The following is a 26313-nucleotide window of genomic DNA, read 5'->3' as shown; positions in this document are numbered from 1 at the left end:
CACTATGGACTGGACTCACACTATTATGTTGGATCCACTATGGACTGGACTCTCACACTATTATGTTAGACCCACTATGGACTGGACTCACACTATTATGTTTGATCCACTATGGACTGGACTCTCACACTATTATGTTAGATCCACTATGGACTGGACTCTCACAATATTATGCTAGATCCACTATGGCAGTGTTTTTCAACCACTGTGCCGCGGCTACAGTCTGGTGTGCCGTGGGAGATGATCTAAATTCACCTATTTGGGTTAAAAGTATTTTTTGCAAACCAGTAATTATAGTCTGCAAATGATGTGTTGTTGAGTGTTGGTGCGGTCTAGAGCAGTGTTTTTCAACCTTTTTTGAGCCAAGGCACATTTTCTGCATTGAAAAAATCCGGAGGCACACCACCAGCAGAAATCACTAAAAAACGAAACTCAGTTGACAGTAAAAAGTCGTTGTCGCAATTGTTGTGTATGACTTTAAACAATAACCAAGCATGCATCAATATAGCTCTTGTCTCAAAGTAGGTGTACTGTCACCACCTGTCACATCATGCTGTGACTTATTTTGAGTTTTTTGCGGTTTTCCTGTGTGTAGTGTTTTAGTTCTTGTCTTGCGCTCCTATTTTGGTGGCTTTTCCTCTTTTTTTGGGTATTTTCCTGTAGCAGTTTCATGTCTTCCTTGGAGCGATATTTCCTGCATCTACTTTGTTTTAGCAATCAAGAACAGTTGTTTTTATCCTTCTTTGTGGGGACATTGTTGATTGTCATGTCATGTTCGGATGTACATTGTGGACGCCGTCTTTGCTCCGCAGTAAGTCTTTGCTGTCGTCCAGCATTCTGTTTTTGTTGACTTTGTAGCCAGTTCAGTTTTAGTTTTGTTCTGCATAACCTTCAATGCCTTTTCTTAGGGGCACTCACCTTTTGTTTATTTTTGGTTTAAGCATTAGACACCTTTTAACCTGCACACTGCCTCCCGCTGTTCCCGACATCTACAAAGCAATTAGCAACCGGCTGCCACCTACTGATATGGAAGAGTATTACACGGACCCAGCTTCAATGTGTCCTATCACAACTGTGCAGATGACACTCAGATCTATGTGTCACTGGCGGCAGGTGGACATCTGCCTGTTGCATCACTTTGTCTCTGCATGGAACAGATCAGTGTGAGGATGCAAAAAAATGGTCTTTAGCTAACCTCAGACAAAACTGAAATCATTGAAATCAGAGAAACTATTACCGTACTTTCCCGACTATAAGACCCACTTAAAATCAAAAATCGACAGTGCACCTTATAACCCGGTGCACCTAATGTAAGGAATTTGTTCGGTTCAGCTTACCCACCTCAAATCTATTTGATTTGGTACATGGTTAGACTTAGACTTCCTTTTATTGTCATTCAAATGTGAACTTTACAGTACAGATTAGAACACAATTTCGTTGAATTAGCTCATGGTAGTGCAGGATAAAAGAGCAATAAGGTGCAGATATAAATAGGTTACTGTATAGATAAATATATTGCACTTTTGCATATGCATCCACGTTTATGGATGTATGTTATAGTGTCTTTATATTCCAGCGAGTTAATCCGTTTTTGGGGGGAATTGAGGGGATTATTATGATGCGTTCAAGAGTCTTACGGCCTGAGGGAAGAAGCTGTTACAGAACCTGGAGGTTCTGCTACGGAGGCTGTGGAACCTTTATAGAGTCCAGCAGTGAAAACGGTGTAATGATAAGTGTGACCAGTAAATGGCAGTCACACATAAGAGATAAGTGTAGGTTGCACTATGATGGCAATATGTCTCAAGTAAACACCAACATGGTGTGTGAATTGTGTTCTATGAATCAACTTGCCTAATATGTGTGTTTAAATTAAAGCTAGATAAACTGTAGAAATTGAATGAATTTTGCTTTTTTTCCAGGATTCTGCTTTTTTTGTGTACATTTTGCTTGAGTCAGAATTGAGAAAAGAGAGTAGTGTGTTTTTCTTTTATATTTATATTGACAGTCAGCTTTGTTCATAATGTGAGGAAGCAAACCTACAGGATGTCACAACAACACTCGTGGAAGAAAGACAATGGAAACAAAATCTTAAACACTTGTACAGTATAGTGAAGAAGTATTTACAGTCTGTTTAGGACGGCGTGACAAAACAATTTAACATAACTGCACTGCAATAGAAAGCATATCAAAACCAGCAGGAAATGATTCCCTTTTCAACTCCAAGTGACTTTGTAGCCAAGATGCCATTTTCATTGTTTTTAACAAACATGCAGTACCGGAATGGAGGGACGTGTCATACTTTCATTTCAGGTCATGGCGATTTACCCTGGAAAAAAAGCATTTGATCTGCAGGATCTCCAAGTTGAATCCTTGCATGCATCGTTTCATGGTGGCTTTATTTTCACGGACCACCAGGAGAATGTCTAAGTCTATGAGCGGCGAAACGTCTAAAACAAACCAAACAGTCCAGTTGCGATCGATTGAATGACAACGACCTGCATGATGAGAACATTCATAGACAAGGAGAACGTGATGTGGTCACATGACAACATGGACGTGTTCTCTTGCAGAGAAATGTTGAATATGAACCAACAACAGCATCACTACTGTCAAACTTTGGGATGAAATACTTATTTCCCTCAGTCGAATTCGACATTCACCATAAAACGATGCACTGGGTTCAAGTTAGAACAACTAACAAAGGATCAAGTATGGCCACTTCACTCACATGCCGTCCAGCTCAGCAGGGTCTGATTCAGGTCTGCTGGGACTCAGTTCACACAAGTAGAAAAGGGTCTCCTGGCTCGCCTCCGCTTCTGTCAGGGGCTCCAGGCGGATGAAGGAGCTGCGACCCGCCGGCTTGGATTCCACGCTGCTGTCCAGCAGCTCCGAGGGGAGTTCCGACTCGATGGAGTCCGCCGAAGTGGAGGGCACCTCTGCAGGTGGGACACAGCCATCCAGGAAGGCCAGCAGGGGGGAGGATGTGTACTGGATCACCTGCTTGTCTACAAGAATACAGCAAGGATGATGTTAAAACTGCAACTGGCACAGCTGCCAGAAGGGTGCTGATGTGAATGAATCCCGCCCTCTTCCTGCTCAGAGCATGTAAGCTCCGCCCCACAAAAACACAATGTATATTCTACCATAACAACAACATGACAGCAAATTGTTGCTTGGGACTACTTTTGGGTATATAATGTGCAGACGCTACAGTCGCCTTGTGTGTATGACAACTGTAAACTGCAGTCAACTCATTTCTACCAAAACACAATTTTTATTCAAATTATGTTGTAATTGTGAGAAATATCGATAGTGATACATTGTAGGGGTGTCAAAAATGTTGATTTTCTAATTAACCACGATTCTTAATTAGTCATCAATTAAAAAAAAAATATATATTTTTTTTAATCTGTCCTGTCCAGCCACACAGGCAAATCATGTTGTTGATGCCCTTATTTACTGTACAGATTTACTTTACAAAAGATAAGTGTGGGATACTTCTCTTGTTGCCTTATTTGGACTTGACTTTATTAAATGTTTGGGTAGAATTTTATTAAAGTTTTGTAAATTCACCAAAATGTCACCGTGGATTGATTGATTGATTGAAACTTTTTAGTAGATTGCACAGTACAGTACATATTCCGTACAATTGACCACTAAATGGCAACACCCGAATAAGTTTTTCAACTTGTTTAAGTCGGGGTCCACGTTAATCAATTTATGGAGTTATTGAGTCTGTTTAGCTGTTTGGAGAGCTAGCTTTCGCAGCGAGTGGGTCCATGGCGATGATTTCGGTTTTGTTCAGTCGTTTTACAGGCACCATTTGGAAACAATTAAGATATAAACATTTACGAAATCTTGTTTGGTGGGTGCAGTTTACATACCAGTGCGCACTAGTCTGGAAAATCCAGTACTTATTTCCTTCACTGTAAATTAACTTGTTTTCACACAAAAATGTGAATACACAGTATGGTTGTTGTTTTGTTTTGCTAATATGATGTTAACTTACCACCTGTGTGTCTGTTACAAAGTTAAAAGGGGATTACAAAACGCCAGCAGAGTTCAAGTTTTCATAATGACTGCGTTTGAAGTAGAAGTGATTTGTGTTGAGGACCATGTGAGCTGGAATGTAAGGAGCTCCACTCGCCTGTGTTGTCTTCTCGCTGCCTACATCTGCTGAGTTGTGTTGGGCTTTCTTTTGAGGACACGGTTTCCTGAAAACAGACACAATTAAAATTTCATCAGCTTCTTAGTGAACATCTTTTAAATTCAAAAAATTAAAGTTCATATACAAACCCCGTTTCCATATGAGTTGGGAAACTGTGTTAGATGTAAATATAAACGGAATACAATGATTTGCAAATAATTTTCAACCCGTATTCAGTTGAATATGCTACAAAGACAACATATTTGATGTTCAAACTCATAAACATTTTTTTTTTGCAAATAATCATTAACTTTCTAATTTGATGCGAGCAACACGTGACAAAGAAGTTGGGAAAAGTGGCAATAAATACTGATAAAGTTGAGGAATGCTCATCAAACACTTATTTGGAACATCCCACAGGTGAACAGGCAAATTGGGAACAGGTGGGTGCCATGATTGGGTATAAAAGTAGATTCCATGAAATGCTCAATCATTCACAAACAAGGATGGGGCGAGGGTCACCATTTTGTCAACAAATGCGTGAGAAAATTGTTGAACAGTTTAAGAAAAACCTTTATCAACCAGCTATTGCAAGGAATTTAGGGATTTCACCATCTACGGTCCGTAATATCATCAAAGGGTTCAGAGAATCTGGAGAAATCACTGCACGTAAGCAGCTCAGCCCGTGACCTTCGATCCCTCAGGCTGTACTGCATCAACAAGCGACATGTGTGTAAAGGATATCACCACATGGGTTCAGGAACACTTCAGAAACCCACTGTCAGTAACTACAGTTGGTCGCTACATCTGTAAGTGCAAGTTAAAACTCTCCTATGCAAGGCGAAAACCGTTTATCAACAACACCCAGAAACGCCGTCGGCTTCGCTGGGCCTGAGCTCATCTAAGATGGACTGATACAAAGTGGAAAAGTGTTCTGTCGTCTGACGAGTCCACATTTCAAATTGTTTTTGGAAACTGTGGACGTTGTGTCCTCCGGACCAAAGAGGAAAATAACCATCCGGATTGTTTTAGGCGCAAAGTTGAAAAGCCAGCATCTGTGATGGTATGGGGGTGTGTTAGTGCCCAAGACATGGGTAACTTACACATCTGTGAAGGCGCCATTAATGCTGAAAGGTACATACAGGTTTTGCAGCAACACATGTTGCCATCCAAGCAACGTTACCATGGACGCCCCTGCTTATTTCAGCAAGACAATGCCAATCCACGTGTTACATCAACGTGGCTTCATAGTAAAAGAGTGTGGGTACTAGACTGGCCTGCCTGTTGTCCAGACCTGTCTCCCATTGAAAATGTGTGGCGCATTATGAAGCCTAAAATACCACAACGCAGACCCGGACTGTTGAACAACTTAAGCTGTACATCAAGCAAGAATGGGAAAGAATTCCACCTGAGAAGCTTAAAAAATGTGTCTCCTCGGTTCCCAAACATTTACTGAGTGTTGTTAAAAGGAAAGTTGATGTAACACAGTGGTGACATGCCCTTTCCCAACTACTTTGGCACGTGTTGCAGCCATGAAATTCTAAGTTAATTATTATTTGCAAAAAAAAAAAAAGTTTATGAGTTTGAACATCAATTATCTTGTCTTTGTAGTGCATTCAATTGAATATGGGTTGAAAAGGATTTGCAAATCATTGTATTCCGTTTATATTTACATCCAACACAATTTCCCAAATCATATGGAAACAGGGTTTGTATTTGTTCCTTCTTTCTTTACTTATAACCAAAACAATAAATCAAGACTGCTAAACAGTGACCCTGTTTATTATTTGTCATCTGGGGTGTGGTGTGTAGTACTGTGAGGGGGAAAAAAAAGAATGTATTCCAAGTTTAAATAAGGCTGTAACATAAAATACTTTCCAAAAACCATGTATGTAGGATTTTTTGGGGTCATTTTAATTTACCTCTAAGGCATCGATATCGATGCCTAATGGTTTTCCATAAAGCATGGCCTGAAAATCCTCCATGCTCCACTCAATGCTCTCCAGATAGTCCATCAGCTCCATCCTGATCACAAACAACATTGTGAGTGGCAGCGGTATAAATAGGCATAAGCTCAGACATTTCCAAATAAACTTGCTCGTTAGCACAGAAGCTGCAGTTGTCTCTTACCATGAATTGATTAACGTGGACCCCGACTTAAAGAAGTTGAAAAACTTATTCGGGTGTTACCATTTTGTGGTCAATTGTATGGAATATGTACTGTACTGTGCAATCTACTAATAAAAGTTTCAATCGATCAAAAACAATTCTGTACCACACTGACAATTACATTGAGAGTTCACACGAAACAGGTAAAGTTCCTGACTGATACTTCCTGCAGGAATCCATCATCTTTCAAATTATCCTACTCCTCAAGGAATTAAGTTGGCCCTAAGGGCCAAAAGGGATCTGGCCCATAATTTGGAAGGTTAATCTTATCAATGTCAAATCGGAAAGTACCGTATTTTTCGGACTATAAGTCGCAGTTTTTTTTCATAGTTTGGCCGGGCTCCAGTGCGACTTATATATGTTTTTTTCCTTCTTTATTATGCATTTTCGGCAGGTGCGACTTATACTCCGGTGCGACTTATACGGTATTTGACATTCTTGAAGCAATGGAGGAAAAATGGATTGAACCACTTCACAGTAAATAATAGTTGTTGTGGGTGCAATTGATTGAGGCCACATTACTGGTAATTACAAATTAAAACTGACAGTTATTTGCAGGGTTATGTTCCAAGACCCCCAGCGATAGGCGAAAAAAACGCAAACAATAAAAATCCGTAAATATGCCCATTTTTTAACTCTAATAATTGTGAGAGGAATATTATAGGTTTAAACACTTTAAATTCACTTTTACACAATTAAAAAACAGGAAGTTACACATCTCATCAAAGCATATTACTGGAAACTGTTGAGTGAATTGACTTGTCGGACCTCACGCTCTGCTGGACTAATACCTGCAGCATCGCCCCTGCAGATAGTGCCATCAAACCACTTTCTATTTACATTACCAGCAAATGGAGCACCGTGTGGTGCAACTATTGTCGATTAAATGTATTATTTTTTTCTTTTAAATGGTAATATCATATACATTTGCAACACAGACTAGTGGAGAGTTAATGAGGTTGCCCAGGCAACACAATGTAACTTTAGTACACACGGAGTGGACATGAGCATATTAGGTATCAGACTTGTTATAGCAGACTTGTGAATTTTAACATATGCCTTAACCTTGCTATCCAACAGTTGGAATATGTTTTTGGAAAAAATGATACCCTGTGTGGATATATACTTACTTGCCAAGCAGGTTGATGTTCTGTGAAATGGCGCTATTCTCGTTTAGTATGGAGTCCATAATCTTGACAGGGTCTTCAAAACTAATGCCTGAAGGTTTATTGAGCTGTAGAATGCTGCTGGTTGGTCTGCTGCTGTCACACATGCTGTTCCTTGGCTGCTCCAAGACTTCCGCCTCTTTGACATCTTCAGTGCATGTTGTGCTGGCCTCTGCGTCAACTGCCAGCATTGGGTAGGGGTCCACATCCACTTCAACTATTTCTACATCACTGAGGAAGTGTAAAACAGCATCTTAGTACAGTTAGGGACCTGCATTGTAACTTTGCATTTTAACACATTGGTACACAAAAAGTCGCATCAGCAGTGGTCAACTGTCTGTATGCAATTTTCACCGCAAACTTTAAAAGTTATAGAAACATTTTTGCAGAAAAGGTTGCGAGCTCCTTGGCACTCTTTCAACCATGCGTACAGACCACGGCAAGGTTTTTAGACGTAAGCAATGCTTGATGACACTATGAAATAAAGCTCATAACCACATATCTAAAATATGCATATATTTGACCATGTTCAAATACAATGGGTACACTCTAAACGTGGATATATTGTACTTTTGTTAAAGTCTAAATAACCCCTGCATTATAGGAACATTGTATGAGTCATGGGAGGACACTGGGGTGGAGCTCTTGTGCACACAATTCCCTACAGGTGTGATTTATACGGAGAAGACTACTTGTATGTAAAGTGCTTTTATACAGTATATATACATATTTTCTTGCGTATGTAGATTCTGAGTCAGGAGGCAATGTTTTGGGATATAGTGCATGCACAGTTTTGTAAATGAGGCTCCAGGGCTGCCAGGGAAAAAGGATGAGGTAGCAGGAGGGTTTCAGTGTTGCCAACTTACTGATTAAGTCGCTATATTGAGCAAGTATGCAGACACCTATATACATTCTTTTAACAAAGAATCAAGCAATACATCTACCAACTTTTTCGATAGCCCCCATACCACCACAAATACATTGTAGTCCTGTGAAACAATGCATGTTCTCACTCCACTACAAAGCAGTGGCTCAGCTACTTGAACCCAAACTGTTGAGATGGTGATGAATACATTGATCCTTTCTTCACCTTCCTCAGCTGTTTAAACCACTACACCAAAATGACACATTGAAGACACCATAGAATTGAAATCGTATGTTCTTACAATCACGATTATTAACGTGCCAAGCCAATGACTCACCCTGGCTCGTTGGGTCTGGTCGACCAGTCTGTGACTTCTGCTTCATTCTCTGTCAGGTCACAGATGACGACATCATCTTTCACACTATTGACAGGTGACTAAAAGGAAAACTCAGAGTGAAGAAACTTGACTAATAAAAATCTCAAGCATACAAATTAACGATACACCTTGGTAATCTAACAAAAATGCTAGGGCTGTCAAACGATTAAAATATTTAATCGCAATGAATTGCATTTTGTTCATAGCTAACTCATAACTCAAATCAATTGCGATAATCGCAGATAAATATAATCTTTCATCATTATCAATTGTACACTTGACAGTTATTTTTAAAGTTTTTAATACCATGACTAGACCATTTTATTAATTTTTTTAAACAGCTCAACATACGAATGTTTTGAGTTCTACAGCCAATTGAGCTCGTAAATTGTGGTACCACTCACTAGGTCTTTTTTGAGGAGCTTTGAGAGGTCTTCTGCATATCTGATATCGCAGCTGTAATGTATGTTTTGGACTATTTAAAACAATAAAAATTGCGTACTGCCTGCAAGACAAGAGCTCGCTTCACCCCTAGTTTTTAAGTTACGTCTCTGTTAAAACATAAAAAAATGACACACCGTTCATATCTTTGTAAGAGGTAGTGTTGTCCCGATACCCATATTTTGGTACTTTTCTAAATAAAGGGTACCACAAAAAATGTCATTATTGGCTTTATTTAAACAAAAGCTTAGGGTACATTAAACATAAGTTTCTTATAGCAAGTTTGTCCTTAAATAAAATAGTGAACATACAAGACAACGTGTCTTTTAGTAGTAAGTAAGCCAACAATGGCTCCTAATTTAGCTGCTGACATATGCAGTAACATATTGTGTCATTTATCATTCTGTTATTTTGTCAAACTTATTAAGGACAAGTGGTAGAAAATAAATTATTAATCTACTTGTTCATTTACTGTTATCTGTTTATTTTCTGTTTCAACATGTTCTATCTACACTTCTGTTAAAATGTAATAATCACCTATTCTTCTGTTGTTTGATACTTTACATTAGTTTTGGATGATACCACAAATTTAGGTATCAATCCGATACCAAGTAGCTACAGGATCAGACATTGGTCATATTCAAAGTCCTCATGTATCCAGGGACATATTTCTTGAGTTTATAAACATAATATAAATGTAAAAAAAAAAGAAAGATTTTGTGATGCTAAAAAATATTGATGTAATCATAGTAGTATCGACTAGATACGCTCCTGTACTGGTATCATTATAATGGATGTTAGGTGTTAGATCCACCAATGGCGTTTGTTTATATTGTAGCGTCCCGGAAGAGTTGGTGCTGCAGGGAATTCGCTCTGTAGTGTTTATGTTGTGTTGCGGTGCAAATATTCTCCCAATATGTGTTTGCCATTGTTGTTTAGTATTTTTTCACAATATGGCACATATTTATGACAGTTGTTCATACGGCTACCCTTAGTGTGACATGTATGGCTGTTAAGTATGCCCATCATTCACATGTAATTAGTGCATTCAAAGTTAAGTTAATAGTTATAATGGTCTTATAGACAAATTTGAATACAACTATTATCATGACTCCATTGTGCTGAGGTGTGTAGTGAAGCATGTATAGCAATCACTCGTCCTAATTAGTTGATACTTGACAAACAAACTTGATATGTCTCCATGAAGACTAGGAGTAGTGGTTTTGAAGAAGTTAAAACACTGCGGGGAGACATCAGCCGCTAGCTAGCTAGCCGTCGACAGGTAGGGGACCAGTACTTTATGAGGCGGTATAGTACCGAATATGATTCATTGGTATCGCGGTACTATACTAATACCGGTATACCGTACAACTCTAGTAAGAAGGTAAACTTACTAAATCTTTAGGGTTTTAAATACTTACAGTATTTTCTTCGTTGTAAAGTGGAACCTTGATTTACCAACGCCTCTCTTTGCGTACTTTTCAGTTTAGGAACGTTTACATCACGCCAAATATGCCTGTGTGCGAAAAATGTCTCGGCGTACGAACGCTTTCTTCATTTAGCATGCTGCTTGAAGCCATCGGGGGCTGCCATTTTGATGACATCACTTCCTGTGCAAATGGTTGCGGCCATTTCAAAGCGCTTCGACCACGAGCGGCACTAATGAAGTATTTATTTCCACAATCGTCGTACCTTGCGCCGGTCAAAGCTGTCAGCCTGTTTTAGAGAACACTTTATGGGATCAGAAATGCTTTAAATGTGTCCAAACTCTCACAGTCTTGTTGTAGAGCTTTGAGTTGCTAGATAAGCGCTTTGCCTTTTAGCTAGTTAGCCTGTTCTGCAGCAAGTCCTTAATTGTGATGAGATGGAAAAAGATGTTCTAAAATAGGGACTTTTGTTGAGGCTACAATCAATTGTGTTTACAATGATTCTTATGGAGAACTGTGCTTAACAATAAGAACTTTTCGGCTTGTGAATTATGTTCAAGAACCGATTAAGTTCATAAATTGAGGTCCCGATTTATGTGGCGGTGTGGCTCGGTTGGTAGAGCGGCCTTGCCAGCAACTTGAGAGTTCTAGGTTTGATCCCCGCTTCCACCATCCTACTCACTGCCGTTGTGTCCTCGGGCAAGATACTTCACCCACCTGCTCCCAGTGCCACCCACACTGGCTTAAATTAGAGATGCTTGATAATGGCTTTTTTGCCAATATCCGGTATTCCGATATTGTCCAACTCTTAATTACCGATTCCGATATCAATCAATACCGATGTATACAATCGTGGAATTAAAATATTATTATGCCTAAATTTGTTGTGATGCCCCGCTGGATGCATTACACAATGTAACAAGGTTTTCCAAAAAAAATCAACTCAAGTTATGGAAACAAATGGGGCGGGGGAGTATATATTGTAGCGTCCTGGAAGAGTTAGTGCTGCAAGGAGTTCTGGGTATTTGTTCTGTTGTGTTTATGTTGTGTTACGGTGCATATGTTCTCCCGAAATGTGTTTGTCATTCTTGTTTGGTGTGGGTTCACAGTGTGACGCATATTTGTAACAGTGTTGAAGTGGTTTATACGGCCACCCTCAGTGTGACCTGTATGGCTGTTGACTATGCTTTGCATTCGCTTGTGTGTGTGAAAAGCCATAGATACTATGTGATTGGGCTGGCACGCAAAGGCAGTGCCTTTAAGGCACGCCCCCAATATTGTTGTCTGGGTGGAAGTCAGGTGAAATTCAGAAGAATAGTTGCACCGGCAGATTTTCGGGGGGGGGGGGCACTGAAATTTCGTGAGTCTCCCGGGAAAATCGGGAGGGTTGGCAAGTATGACTGGGAGACGCAACTGCTCTGTACTTCTCCCTACGTCCGTGTACCACTCCGTACAGCGGCGTTTTAAAAAGTCATAAATTTTACTTTTTAAAACAGATACCGATAATTTCCCATATTACATTTTAAAGCATTATTGGCCGATAATATCGGCAGCCCGATATTATCGTTTAAATCTAACTTAGATAATGGGTTTCACAATGTAAAGCGCTTTGAGTCACTAGAGAAAAGCTCTATATAAAGATAATTCATGTAGTTCATTAAGCTACTGCCACCTACACACCAAGCTAATATTCCATTTAGGTATGTCACCAGTCCTATGTTCTGTTTACTGACCTGTTCGACACATACTTTGTCATCATAGACCTCGTGAAAATATTTGGGCTTCTTTCCATTGCTGTTCATAAGAATTGGCCTGCCAAAAAGAACATTACATGTCAGCGTTTACAGTATAAAAAAAACAATCCATCTAAAAAATGCCAACACTCACCTTTTGCGCTTTAAATTCAGGATGTGGTTGTTCTGTACCAATGTGACGATAAAATGTATAAGCTGAAACAGTGAAAAGGTGAACCCCCCATCAGTTGTGCCCTTAAATCAGAGACCAGTATGGTGCAATAATGGAGCCAAACGTACCTTCTTGATGAGTTGCTGCTGATGCGCATACTTCTGTCTCATATCAGAGATCTCTGTCCACAGTGCTTCATTCTCCCTAAACCATACGGTGAGTTAGCTTTAATTTACATTGAACTGCTACTGTAGAAAACAAACCTTTTGAGTGGGGAAAAAAGGTCTTGTGACATTGTGATAGAAAAACCTGAACAGCAAATTACTAAGGACTTTTCACAGCGACACCGCTGCAATGCACAAACCATTGCAAGAGCGGGCATGCAGTCAGGGGTGGGGCTGCAGTGTTTAGAACAAAATGTTGATTGTCACGATCATGCTTTGACTGTCAAAGATGTTTGATATTGTAAGATGTGATATTTCTAACTATATAGATGATTTTATTATTCTGTACTGTGTGTTGCCCATGTTAATAGTACAGTAAACCTTAGTTTATCGCTGCTAATTGATTCTGGGCCCGACAGTGGTTAATGATTTTCGCATTTCTAAATGGAATACTTTAATTTTTCTAGCATTGTTAACAGCCTTCTAAATATTTTTTTTTCCCCCATTAAGAGTCTTTTAAACATGAAATAACACCCACCCCCTGTAGTCCCATTAACACTTGCTTATTCCAGTATAGCAATGCTGCCTAAAGCTTAGCTAATCAGTATACTGATTGGTTTGGTTTCATTCAGTGGCCAATATTACTGTAGTGTAGTACTAATATTTATAGTTCATTTAGCCCTTTTTAAGCTTATAAATGCTTAATTTAGACGGAAACACATGGAATATGCTTAGAAAAAAAATCAGCGATACCGTGCAGCCACAAACTTCAAAGTGCGATAGGGAGAGGGATGACATTCTCACGCTGATAAGCCTGCTTACTTTCTGGGTACTCTATTTAGCATTTTAAAGGCCCACAAAGAAAAATGAAGATAGGACGACTATCAATCACAACATGTATAATAATAATAATAATAATAATAATAAATAATGGATTAGATTTATATAGCGCTTTTCTAGACACTCAAAGCAAAGTCAGAGAAGTGAGAACCCATCATTCATTCACACCTGGTGGTAAGCTACTTTCGTAGCCACAGCTGCCCTGGGGTAGACTGACGGAAGTGTGGCTGCCATTTGCGCCTACGGCCCCTCCGACCACCACCCATCATTCACTGGGGGCAATGGTGAAGTGTCCTGCCCAAGGACACAACGGCAGCGATTTGGATGTCAAGAGGCGGGGAGCGAACCTGCAACCCTCAGGTTTCTGGCATGGCCGCTCTACCCACTACACCATTCCGCAAGGCGACTATACATTATTTTAACAATATTGGAAGAAAAAAAACTGTCATGAAGCATTAAGCAGTATTAAGAGGCGGCTCCCCAGAATGACAGAGGAATTCTAAAAGTAATTCACTTTTGAAATCTGACCAAACAACATGCATTTAAAGTTCCTAGACAACAAGAAAATTGTTGGTGTATTTTGGGGAATTCAGTTCTAATATGTGTTGTACCACTAAACTAAAAAATGTTTAGAGACAAAAGGAATTTAAATCTGAATGAATCGTTAAAATAACTGGCAGGTTATTAAATTTAAGAAATCATTGTTACTGTCATTGTCATTGCTACATGTACGCCAGAACTAAAATAGCAGTTGGACTGAAAATGATTTAACTGATAATATACGGGACAAGTGGTAGAAAATGGATGGATGGATGGATATTTAGAGTATAGCAAGCATAGAAATATCCCTCAATAATTTATTTGAGTTAGCCAGTCCTTATTCTCTCGTCTACAGCACACTTTTTAATTGTCACAAATTAGTAAAAGGGAGCACGTCACACCTGTTTTAGCTTCACTTCACTGACTGCCTGTGCCTTTTAGAATCCATTTTAAAATTGATGTATTTAATCCTTACATGGTCTTCAATACGTTTTCATGCAACTAGCATTAGCTTATTTGCATGACATTTTTGTATGTTCACTTTTAAAATGTATTATCTGTTCTCTGTATCACATGTGGAGGAACAATCGCAATCATTTAATAACGTCTTAATTTTGACTGAGTGGATTAACTGAGTATTTTTATTAGGAAAGTTTGTTAAACATAACAGTGGAGGAGAGACTGCACTACAGTACAGTCATTTGTATTGTAAAGCAATCGTCAGGTAAGTATGTGCATCCGCACTCTAAAAATACTCTAAACCCAGGAGAAACACTGAACATCTGTGTTTGGGTTTGCAATCTTTCTTGCGGTAGGCTGCACCAACCTCTTCAGTGTTGCCAGCCTGACATCAATGTTTTCCTGCTTGCTGTGAACACTCTGAACACTAGCCAGGATCTTCGACAGGTCTCCTTGTCGGATCTTATTGTCCTCAGGCCGAGTGCTGGAAACCTGGAAGACAGAAGAATTGTATGGTGTAATCCCTCATTTATCACTGTCAACCGGTTCTGGACATGAGCATGATAAATTAATTTCCATGAAGTAAGAATCATTCATTATAAATTGAATATTTTAATAACCAGAGCATGAAAACTGTTTAATACCTTCTAAATAAAATTTTCACATTATCAGAGCCCTCTAGATATGAAATAACACCCTTTAGTCACCTTAACACTCTTTTAATCCAATTTAGTAATACTGCCTGGGACTGTGTCAATTATTGACCACAATACTGAACAGCGTGCTCTGATTGATTTGGTCTAATCAATACTACTGTAGTATTTATATTTTTAATACATTTATCCATTTTAATGCTTGAAAAATGCTAAATTTAAGGAAGAAATGTTGTAGAATATGCTTTAAAAAAAAATCCACAATGTGGTGGAGCCGCAATATTTGAAGGCGAGAGTATTTGAATAATACAATAGTTGAGAATTTACCTTCCTCTTGATGTTCTCAAGCAGGTCATCCTGTCCTTGTTTGAAATAAGTGTGCTGAAATTCCACAGGAACATCTCTCTCCTGCTTCACAATGCCTTGCTCGGGGTGCATCACTTTACGGAATCCATCTGAATGAGTTATGATATATACAATCACTTACAGTCCTGGTGTGGGTTGTCAGTATCAGTACAACAAACACTGTACATTGCAGCTCTAAAGACATCATTTATAAAACTGTTTTCATCTGGGATGTGTCTGTACATTTCTGCATTCATATTTCCATCTATCCTGACTGGTAGCCTTGTTCCTGCCACTAAAGAACATCCCCACAGCATGATGCTGCCACTACCATGCTTCACTGTAGAGGTGTTTAGGTGATGAGCTAAGCATTGTTTCTTCCCAACATGATGGCTAAAAATTTACGCCAAAAAGTTCAATCTTTACCTCATCAGACTAGATACTTAAGTTTCTCATGGTCTAAGAATCATTCAGCTACATTTGAGCACATACCATTTGTGTGTGAGTACAACAATAACAACCTTTAGAATATCAGTGTTATGTTGAGGTAAATTATGGATTGGATAGAGCAAAGAATATGTACTATGACTAAAATTATTCAATTAAGGAAACTGTTCAAACTCAAAGTGTTTAAAAAGTACAAGGAAGAAGAATTATGATATACATCTTGACCCTTATTTAAAATCGAGACAATCTAATAAATATAATTTTAGGAATCACAACTTACTGGGGTCCTATTATCAAAACCAACTGTTCTTACCTATTGGCACCTATTTGTGTCCATTTAGGATTTCCCCAAGTCCTGAAAATGTGAAATCAAACCCTGGTGGCATGGTGGAGATATGTATTAAACAATCTTTACTTCCTTCATACTTGCTTCGAAAGAACTGTTTAAATTTTGAGTAGCTAATGACGTATTTGTCGCTAGTTAAGTCAGCATATATCTCCATGTATAGTAAAGTTTTATCCGAAGAGCTTTGCGCGAGTCCGCCATTGTAGTCAGATGTTGAAGTCAATACACTTATTTTTCTCTGTCCTCTTGTTGTGGGGCAGACTGGCTCGTACGCGCACATGCATCCGCCGCTGTTGCTATTTCAAATACAAAGTAGTGTATAGTACGAAACTTATATCTGTCAGTACACTCCATAAGGAAGCACTAAAAACTATAACAACGATGATGGGAACAAGACAGTCAAAGTGGAGGCGTGTAAATAAGACCGCCCACAAAACGGCAATTTCAAAATAAATAACGCTGAGTACGGTAAGTTGTATCTTTACACAAATATACAACATCCTAATAATTGTAATTGTCATGCTTTAATAAGTTGTAGGTAGTGTAAATCTATGTAAATTAACAAAATACAATAGTATAGCCTTATTAACTCTACTGATTCTACTCATGTAAAAGATGCCTTCAAGGGATGCAAAGTTTGGCAGTTTTACACATCGTTGTCAATGAGTGCATTGTACTGTACATGCACATCAGCAGTACCATGAAAAAAATTGTTTTTTCGCAACTGAAGATACACATTCGGGGAAAAATAACAGGAAAGGGAAGATGCCGGGAAAAAAAGTGCAAATATGTGAGTTTCCTAGCGGAAACGGGAGGGTTGACAGTTATTTAAAGTATTACGTAAGACAACAATTATTTTTTTTTTAATTAACAAGGTCATATCATGTGTTTTCCTACATTTAAAACACTTCCTTGTGGTCGACATAACATGAAATTGTGCATACATTTTGTTTCATAGACATTTTTAAGCCACTTTCTGACAGTGCCATTTTTGGGTGGTCTTATTTTACGTGGCGAAGTCCTCCTCCAGACCAAGCCGCCTTCGACTGCGTCTTTTATTAGAGAATGCAACAGCGGCGGATTTTAGCATGCATGTGCATTAGGGACTAAACTATTTTAATTAGTATTAATAATAAGCACTGTAAAAATTCTGACGATTAGTACTACCGTTTTAAATTAATACCGGTAATCGAAAAATTGTGATTGATAACTGCACTTTGATAAACTCACTGACTGGTGCCGGCTCGCTAGCTTAAATGATAACATGACCACAAGAGACATTAACGTCTTTCCCCATAAGAAACAACATACCCCAATCTAAACGTATATAACCACTTTGCTGTCAGAGTAACGGAGCTATTTAATTGTGCACATTGAACCTAAAAGCTGTGCAATCTTAGTACACAGTAAATGTTCTATACTAACTGAGGTGTTTTAACCGTGCGTTTAAGGACGACTGAACCAATTTTATTTGTTAGGGACTTTTCATTTACGGTCAATACATCTTGAAGTGCTACAGAGCAAACCAATATTTAAAACAATAAAAGCTTGGTCATTAAAACACCATCAGTGAAGCATAAACACAAAATCTGCAAACTTGTGGCTTTTCTAGCAGTGTCTATTTTAGTCATTAAAAAAATAACTTGGTCAAAAGAGTTCAGTGTGTGTATGTTATTTTTGAGCACATCCAAAAATACCACGATAATAACCGTGGTAATTATGGTCACGATAACCGTGATAGGAATTTTTACCATTGTTACATCCCTAATGTACATGTATGAGCCTGTCTGCCCCACAACAAGAGGATAGAGAAAAATAAGGAACCATATATCAGGTATGGATATACCAGCTGACGTAACAATGGCAAAATACATCACAATTGTCTCAAATTCCAAACAGCTCATTTGGGAAGAAGCAGAAGTGTTTCATTAATATCTCCGCAATGCCCCAATAGCTTAGATTCAAATTTTCAGAAGAAAAGGATCCCAAATACTAGGAATGCAACAATATTGTAAATAACGCGGTACTGCGGTTTCAAAATTCTCACAATAATGCCATAACGTGTAGTTTTTTTCTGGCACTATTGAATGAGTTGTTCTGAGGAGCAAACCACAGATCCCATAGTTCCCTGCACAGCGCAGCCCAGTAAAAGATAGCAGGAGCAGAGCGGAAAACCCAAAATCGTGGATCCTTCCGCAAAGGCCTTTTGGACGCATTTTGGCTTTGCAGTTAAGCAAAACAAAGAAGAAAACATGACGGACACGCACAATAAAATGTCTAAAAGTCCGGAAATACAAGCAACCTGAGATGTCACTTGATTAAAGGAGTCATATGTAAGAATTTCATGTCAAGACATACATCATTTAATGGCCCTGATATGTCAAAATGCATTAATAAATGATGTTCTTTTCCAATACCTCTATACATACTTGCCAACCCTCCCGAATTTTCCGGGAGACTCCCGAATTTCAGTGCCTCTCCCGAAAATCTCCCGATTTCCAGCCGGACTTAAGGCACGCCCCCTCCAGGTCCGTGCGGACCTGAGTGAGGACAGCCTGTCTTCACGTCCGCTTGGCCAACCAAAAAGTAACCACAGCACACTATACCGTATAGCAGGGGTGTCAAACTCAAATACAGAGTGGGCCAAAATTTAAAACAAGGTTGAACAAATTACCTTTTAATAGGGACTCAAACAGGTTTTGCATTGAATATTGAACAAGCAAGGTTTATATAACTTTATAGTGACATGCAAAATCGAGTTTCAAATAATAATAATAATAATAATAATAATAATAACTAAAAAATATCAATGGCATATCAAATACAATTTAAATAAAAATGTAATGCCTCTTTTCTATTTGCAGCCTTCTGAGGTAAATATCAACATTAACTTTTTCCACAGGCTAATAAATTTGAAAATAAAATAACAATGAATAAACCAACCATTCAGGACTTTAAACTGCTACGTTTGCAACACACTGATCTAATCTGATGTGCCCAAGCCAGATACCTGCCATCTTTTCTTGGATGCTAGTTCATTAATGTCGGGGCTCAGGCTTTGAGCTGAGGCATCCCTCATTATCGAACGAAGGTGTTCATCAGTCATTATACCTCGTCCACCCGGACCACAGTCTTGGGGGCGTGCTTTAAAGGCACTGCGTTTATCGTCCTCCACGTGCTATCGTCACATCTGCTTTTCATCCATTCTAACAACGTGCCGGCCCGATCACAAAATATGTGCGACTTCAGCACGCACACACACGTAAATGCAATGCATACTTGGCCAACAGCGATACAGGTTACACTGACGGTGCCCGTATAAATAACTAACACTGTTAGAAATATGCGCCACACTGTCAGTGTGCCACACCAAACAAGAATGACAAACACATTTCGGGAGAACATCCGCACCGTAACACAACATAAACACAACAAAACAAATACCCAGAATCCCATGCAGCCCTAACTCTTCCGGGCTACCACCAACCCCCCCCCCCCCCCCGGTCAGTTGAGGTGGGCGTGGTTGGGGGGGAAGAGTTAGGGCTGCATGGGATTCTGGGTATTTGTTTTGTTGTGTTTATGTTGTGTTACAGTAGTATGCCTCTTTTACTGATAACAGTAGTTCAGTTGGAATATGCTCATTTCAAAATTTTCGATTTACAGCCCCAAAATCTTGTTATTGTTTTAATTTCCATGTCTCGCCCTCTACCATTTGACCAATGAGAAAGTCTGTGAGTGTGTTTCATCATGGTTGCCAGTTATGCACCGCCATCTTTGTCTAGCTACTGCCACTGGTAAAGTTACTAATCAGGTCAGACTTTATTAAATCCAAAAGGACTTGTTATGATTCTCAACTTATTCATGACAAAGCCAGGAACAAAAGACGTTTTTTATCAGGGATGCCTTTGAAAGATGGAGACGATTGAAGGCGGAGAAGATTTTTTCATCTGACGCCAAACTTGCTCATTTCCTCCTTGATAGGCAAGTAAGGCATTTACGTTTTCTTATTAATTGTGATTAATGGAAATGGACATTTCACATGTAAACTATATCGTCCAATACAGTCTATGATCTTGTCTAACAAAGCTAGTATGTTCGTGCGATGAATGCTTAGCATGCTAGCCTGGCCAATGGGAGCATACGTATAGCCCAGTTCGATGACACATCGACATATAGACTAACGGGGGAAATATATGCCTGTTAGCCTGTATGTCGATGTGTAATTGAACTGACAGGGCAAAATATATTTTAGACAAATAAAACCTATGTGGATATGGGTAGTGTCAGTGCCTATTTCGTTTTTAATATGCTGATACACTGAGGAAATGGGTTCCAACATTAGCAAGGCTGTAATTGCAATGTGAAACGTATGGAGACAGCCAAATCGCATGATAAAATAATTCCTCATTGGTGTAGCCTAGTGATGGGTCCGGCAACACCGATGCATCGGCGCATGCGTCGAGCTCATAGAGCGAAACCCTGTATCGGTGCGCGTACCGCTTTTAGAAAGTCACGTGACCGATCATGAGCTGTTTTGGTCACGTGACCGATACGCGAACTGTGTCGCACTGACGCCTCCTCTGTGCCCTGTGAGCGGGTCTTTTCTACAGCCGGAGAAATAATAACTAAGAAGAGAAAGCGTCTAAAATTGAATACGTTGGAAAAACTTTTTTTTTAATAAAAATGTGTAAAAAAAAAATAAAATAATTTCCAGGTCCACAAGCATCCTCATTCACAACACGTTCTCTTAGATTTGCATGTTATGATACATGTTCACATTATTTATTGACTGTATCTAAAAAAGACAAAAAAAATATTTTTTTATTTAAATGAAGTTATGAAATAATCCTAAATGAAATACAATGACTTGGTTTATATTATTGTATATACTAGGTCAGTGGTTCTCAACGTTTTTTCAGCAATGTACCCCCTGTGATTTTTTTTTTAATTCAAGTACCCCCTAATCAGAGCAAAGCATTTTTGGTTGAAAAAAAAAGACAAAGAAGTAAAATACAGCACTATGTCATCAGTTTCTCAGTTTCTGATTTATTAAATTGTATAACAGTGCAAAATATTGCTCATTTGTAGTGGTCTTTCTTGAACTATTTGGAAAAAAAGATATACAAATAACTAAAAACTTGTTGAAAAATAAACAAGTGATTCAATTATAAATAAAGATTTATACACATAGAAGTAATCATCAACTTAAAGTGCCCTCTTTGGGGATTGTATTAGAGATCCATCTGGATTCATGAACTTAATTCTAAACATTTCTTCACACACAAAAAAAAATCTTTAACATCAATATTTATGGAACATGTCCACAAAAAATCTAGATGTCAACACTGAATATTGCATTGTTGCATTTCTTTTCACAGTTCTTTTTGACAGACATTTTAGTGACAAACCTGAGCTTGTGCTTCACTGAGTTTATGAACTTACATTCATATTTTGTTGAAGTATTATTCAATAAATATATTTATAAAGGATTTTTGAATTTTTGCTATTTTTAGAATATTTAAAAAAAATCTCACGTACCCCTTGGCATACCTTCAAGTACCCCCAGGGGTACGCGTACCCCCATTTGAGAACCACTGTACTAGGTCATAAAATCAGTGTCAGTTGAGTCGGTCCATAGGTTGCCTGTAGGGATTTTTCATGTCCAGCAGATGTCAGTATTTAGTGACACAGTATCAACACAGTATCAATACAGTTTTGCAATGTGTCGAAACGCTTCATGACGCCTCATCAACCCATCACTAGTGTAGCCTATAAGCATACCTTAGTAAAATGTCTCCTCTTTAGCTTTGGGCGTACATTAGGCTGCTAAACATACTCTACTTATTTTCACCAGTATAATCATTGCTAGCGTTGGTTGTAGTTAGTTTTAGTCTTTGTTCTCTGATAGTACTGACAATAACCATATGGTTGCCATTTGTTGTGATATTGTATGCAGGCACGACGTATTTCCTAAAAGCTTAATTTCTGTGTAAAATGTGTTGGTTAGAGATTTGTTGTTTACAAAACGCTTGTCTATTCAGCTATTATGGTCCCGCAGCACCTCAACTCCTAGTAAGACCGAGTGGAAGTTTGAAGTTCCTTGGAGTAGCCCAGTGGATCGAGCTGGGTTTGGTCGGTTATAAACAGTGTTGTGTTAGTTACTGAAAAGCAGTAACTAGTTACAGTTACTAGTTACTTCACTTCAAAAGTAACTCAGTTACTAACTCAGTTACTTACACCAAAAAGTAATGAGTTACTGTGAAAAGTAACTATTTAGTTACTTCTTTTTTCTTTTTTTTTTAAAGCTCCAATTAATGCCCTTTTAGCCTTCATTTCAGTACTGTTATTGCACTGGAGAATAATACAATCTGTTGATCAACTTGACATTCATTTGCATCACTCAACTCTGCTAAGCCATGTGGTCTACATACAACACACAAAGACAAAGATATGTTACAAAGGCCAATTTGTTTCTGGCCAGAACAAATTGACAAAACAATTTTAAATAGCTGCAACATAACATACATAAGTAACAAACAGCATAGATGTAAATCAAGAAAGGCACACACTACATACACAAAGTCTAACCAGGCATTTTCTTCCTCAAGTAATTATTATACAAAATCATGTCTGAAACCCAGAACACTACACATTTCCCCAGTTTTAGTTTAGAGATAAGGAAAGATTGGCCTGGCCCACTAGGATCCCTCTTTATGTTTGTGAACTTTATAGTCTATACAGTGATGTGATAATCAAACACTCTAGAAGTCTAGAATGAAAGAGTATATAAGAGAATTGACAGCAACGTTCCCTCTCAGGAGCGCGCATGTGCAATTGCGCACTGCTCAAGCGTCCTCTGCGCACGGCAAATCTATGCCATGCACAAAATCAAATAAAAAAATAAGCGCATAACAATTTTCGACACGACAGAGAAAACCGTTTTCGTCATCATTGTTCAAATATTGTAACGTCTGTCGAGACGCTTTGAGGACATGAATTCCATCCATCACTTTACTGAGCAAAACTCTTTACTGTCGGCCATAAACACATCACCAAAACATTAGTAAAAAAAATGATATCTAGCAAAACTGGTCATTTTCTGCAGTACAAACCAGACCAAAAGCAACTTTGTTATATCAACAGCAGCCGCTCGCTCTCTCACGTGCGCCAACACTTGCACATATGGCACTTAGCCAGTGATGCGTTTACAGCCACACAAAAAGTCGGACAACTCCAACACCACACATAAAGTGTCATTCCAGGTCGTTACACTATGATTTACCAATCAAATGTGTGCTTATTCTAGTGTCATTTATTATGAATCTTAATTTATAAATATTAATCATTAAATGCTGTTAGTATATTAAATAAATACTAATAAAAATATATTTTTTACAAACAGGAAGTTGCAGGAATGTACACATGATCCCCTGCTTACATCTCATTGTGCAACATGTGAATGTTTTAATGGGAACTAAATGCAATGTCTGAAAGGGGTACAAATTATTTCCAAAGCAGGACCTCCACCCAGACAAACAATACAAGTACACAGTTCATGAAAAACAATATTTTTTGTTATTGTCATTATAAGTGGGCCTAAACACTTATATTAGAAATGGAAATGACTGCTGTCATTTGATTCTAATAAGAGAATGTTGTCTGTCTATCTGCGTTGGCCCTGTGATGAGGTGGGGACTTGTCCAGGGTGTACCCTGCCTTCCGCCCGAATGCAGCTGAGATAGGCTCCAGCGACCCCGAAAGGGACAAGCGGTAAAAAATGGATGGATGGATGGAGATGTAAGTTGTTATTTAGTGAGGTTTGGGACAGGTGTGCTGCTGGTGTAGCCACAGTGTGCACGTCTAAAGTTGCTCACATGGACTCCACTCAATGCTCAGGGACTTTTTGCATTTGCTCACACATAAACAATTAGAGGGAACATTGATTGACAGAGTGTGTACCTTCAGCGGTGAATGGTGGTGGTGGTGGAGGTGAAGTGGCATCAGAGTCTCTGTCTCTCTTTACTAGCTTCGTCAAAGCATGTTGCTATGTAGCTTGTTTCAGCAGATTTGAATTGCTGTTTTGGGCAGTAGATGGCATCTTTGATCCAAAGCACAATTTACATTTAACTAAAATGTTATTTTCTTTGTGCTCGACAAAAGAAAAGTAGTGAAAATATCTCCATGTTAGCAAACTCGACTTCTGGCTCCGCCATGATCAGACACGCCCCCCCCTCGCTCCCCACACTCACACTCAGACACACCCACACAGAGCGCATGTCTCTCTCTCAGTCAACACCACATCAATCATCAAGAAGGCTCAGCAGCGGCTACACTTCCTTAGAGTCCTCGGGAAGTACAACCTGAAGCCTGACCTGCTGCTGACCTTCTACCGCTCGTCCATCGAGAGCCTGCTGACCTACTGTATTACGGTATGGTACGGCAGCTGCACTGCAGCAGACAGGGAGAGGCTGCAAAGAGTGGTCAAGACGGCTCAGAAGATCATCGGCCGCCCTCTCCCCTCTCTGACGGACATCTACACCTCCCGCTGCCTCAACAGAGCCAGTGCCATCATCAAGGACAGCACCCACCCTGGCTCTGACCTGTTCCACCTGCTGCCCTCTGGGAAGCGCTACAGGTGCATTAAAACCAAAACAAACAGGCTAAAGAACAGCTTCTTCCCCAGGGCCATAACCATCCTGAACGGACTGCCCCATTGTCCCTCATAACTGCCTTCTCTTCGGTGCAATAACCCATTCCACCAACCACCCTGTTTTTGTTTTTGTTTTTTTCATGTATATATTCATTTCACACCATATTCATTGCACTTCTACATTTTTTATATTTTTGCACATTGTTTTTCTAGCATGCACACATCGCACTGTATGGAATGGCCTCAATCTCGTTACCTTGCGTAATGACAATAAAGCTGATTCTGATTCTGATTCTCCGGCTTGTGACACAAGAAGAATCAGAACGACACAGCAGCCCTCCGATAAAACACACTTTATACTACATAAAAAGTAACGTAAAATAACGCAGTAACGCATCATGTAGTAACGGTAACGGAGTTACTGAATATAAAAAAATAACGCGTTAGATTACTAGTTACCGCCGAAACTAACGGCGTTACTTTGTAACGCGTTAGTCCCAACACTGGTTATAAATGATTTAATGTTTCTGCGCGGCCCGGTAGCAAATGTGTCACGGACCGGTGCCGGCCCCCGGACCGGTGGTTGGGGACCACTACTTTAGAGTGTATGCAAGACTCACACATGTTGAGCTGCCTGATAAAGCTGGTCATGTTGTTGTGCTTGAAGAACTTAGGGAGGATCTCCTTGGAAAACCGCAGCTCATCCAGCACCAGGAAACTATTGCCCTGCTAAAAAAGCACGCAGAAGGAACAGGATTTAACTGTTGGGTGTCAATGGGTCAAAATGTTTAAAAGGTGATGTTGGATTTAATATCCTTGTTAGTTAGGCTACTATATGTTTGGCTGTCAGCTGACAAACTAAATGGGATGTATAATGGGAATTTTACAAGATGTGTGAATGTGTTAATCGATTTAAAGCCACTAGCGATTGCAAAATTGACGCAAGGCGAATCGGCGTCACTGTGAGCTGTTTGGTGTTAGCTTCACTAGCATGCTTAACGCTAGTATGAGCACAGTTACAGCATTACCTGACTCCAACAGATAAGTTCGTCGGTGTCCGCATCTTCCACCAAAGTCCACAGCTTGGTGAGGAAACCTGGCACGTTAGAGTTGTGTTTCATCTCCAAAAGAGAAAGTATTTGACAAAGTAGCAGCGTTGTTGTGCCTGTATGGTAATGGTTGTCACGGATGTGTATCTTTTTTTTTTATACAACTTCCGTTTGCAGTGGTCGGCGCTGATTGGCCGAACGCGGATTTTTTACGTAACATCCCTCACTCACGTGGAGGATTACACATGCCAACAAAGTTTTAGTAGTCAAGTTAAACATGTGCATTTCCACCTTTTATTTTTTTATTTTTCAAACTTACAATGA

General features: G+C 39.2%; 1 protein-coding gene across 1 annotated transcript; it reads right to left on the bottom strand.

The window, feature by feature from the left end:
* Positions 1-1972: 1972 nt before the first annotated feature.
* Positions 1973-26153, bottom strand: hsf2 (heat shock transcription factor 2). Its single transcript, XM_061929896.2, has 12 exons — positions 25969-26153; positions 25561-25669; positions 15480-15607; positions 14867-14991; positions 12625-12700; positions 12479-12540; positions 12325-12403; positions 8685-8782; positions 7447-7713; positions 6070-6172; positions 4148-4214; positions 1973-3005 (listed from the first exon to the last, which is right to left on the bottom strand). The coding sequence occupies exons 1-12, from the start codon at positions 26059-26061 to the stop codon at positions 2725-2727; spliced, it is 1488 nt and encodes a 495-aa protein (XP_061785880.2). The 5' UTR covers positions 26062-26153; the 3' UTR covers positions 1973-2724.
* Between the last annotated feature and the right edge of the window lie 160 nt (positions 26154-26313).

This window comes from Nerophis lumbriciformis, linkage group LG34 (assembly GCF_033978685.3).
Source record: "Nerophis lumbriciformis linkage group LG34, RoL_Nlum_v2.1, whole genome shotgun sequence".
Lineage (NCBI taxonomy): Eukaryota > Metazoa > Chordata > Actinopteri > Syngnathiformes > Syngnathidae > Nerophis > Nerophis lumbriciformis.
The sequence above is the reverse complement of the archived record's forward strand: the minus strand, read 5'-3'. Positions and strand labels throughout refer to the sequence as shown.

Excerpts from the sequence above, each read along its gene's own strand:
- hsf2 (XM_061929896.2), bottom strand. The coding sequence starts at position 26,061 with ATGAAACACAACTCTAACGTGCCAGGTTTCCTCACCAAGCTGTGGACT. Across the intron at positions 25,670-25,968 it reads AACTTATCTGTTGGAGTCAG|CAGGGCAATAGTTTCCTGGT; the intron begins GTAATGCTGTAA and ends GTGCTTTTTTAG. Across the intron at positions 6,173-7,446 it reads AACATCAACCTGCTTGGCAA|GATGGAGCTGATGGACTATC; the intron begins GTAAGTATATAT and ends GTTTGTGATCAG.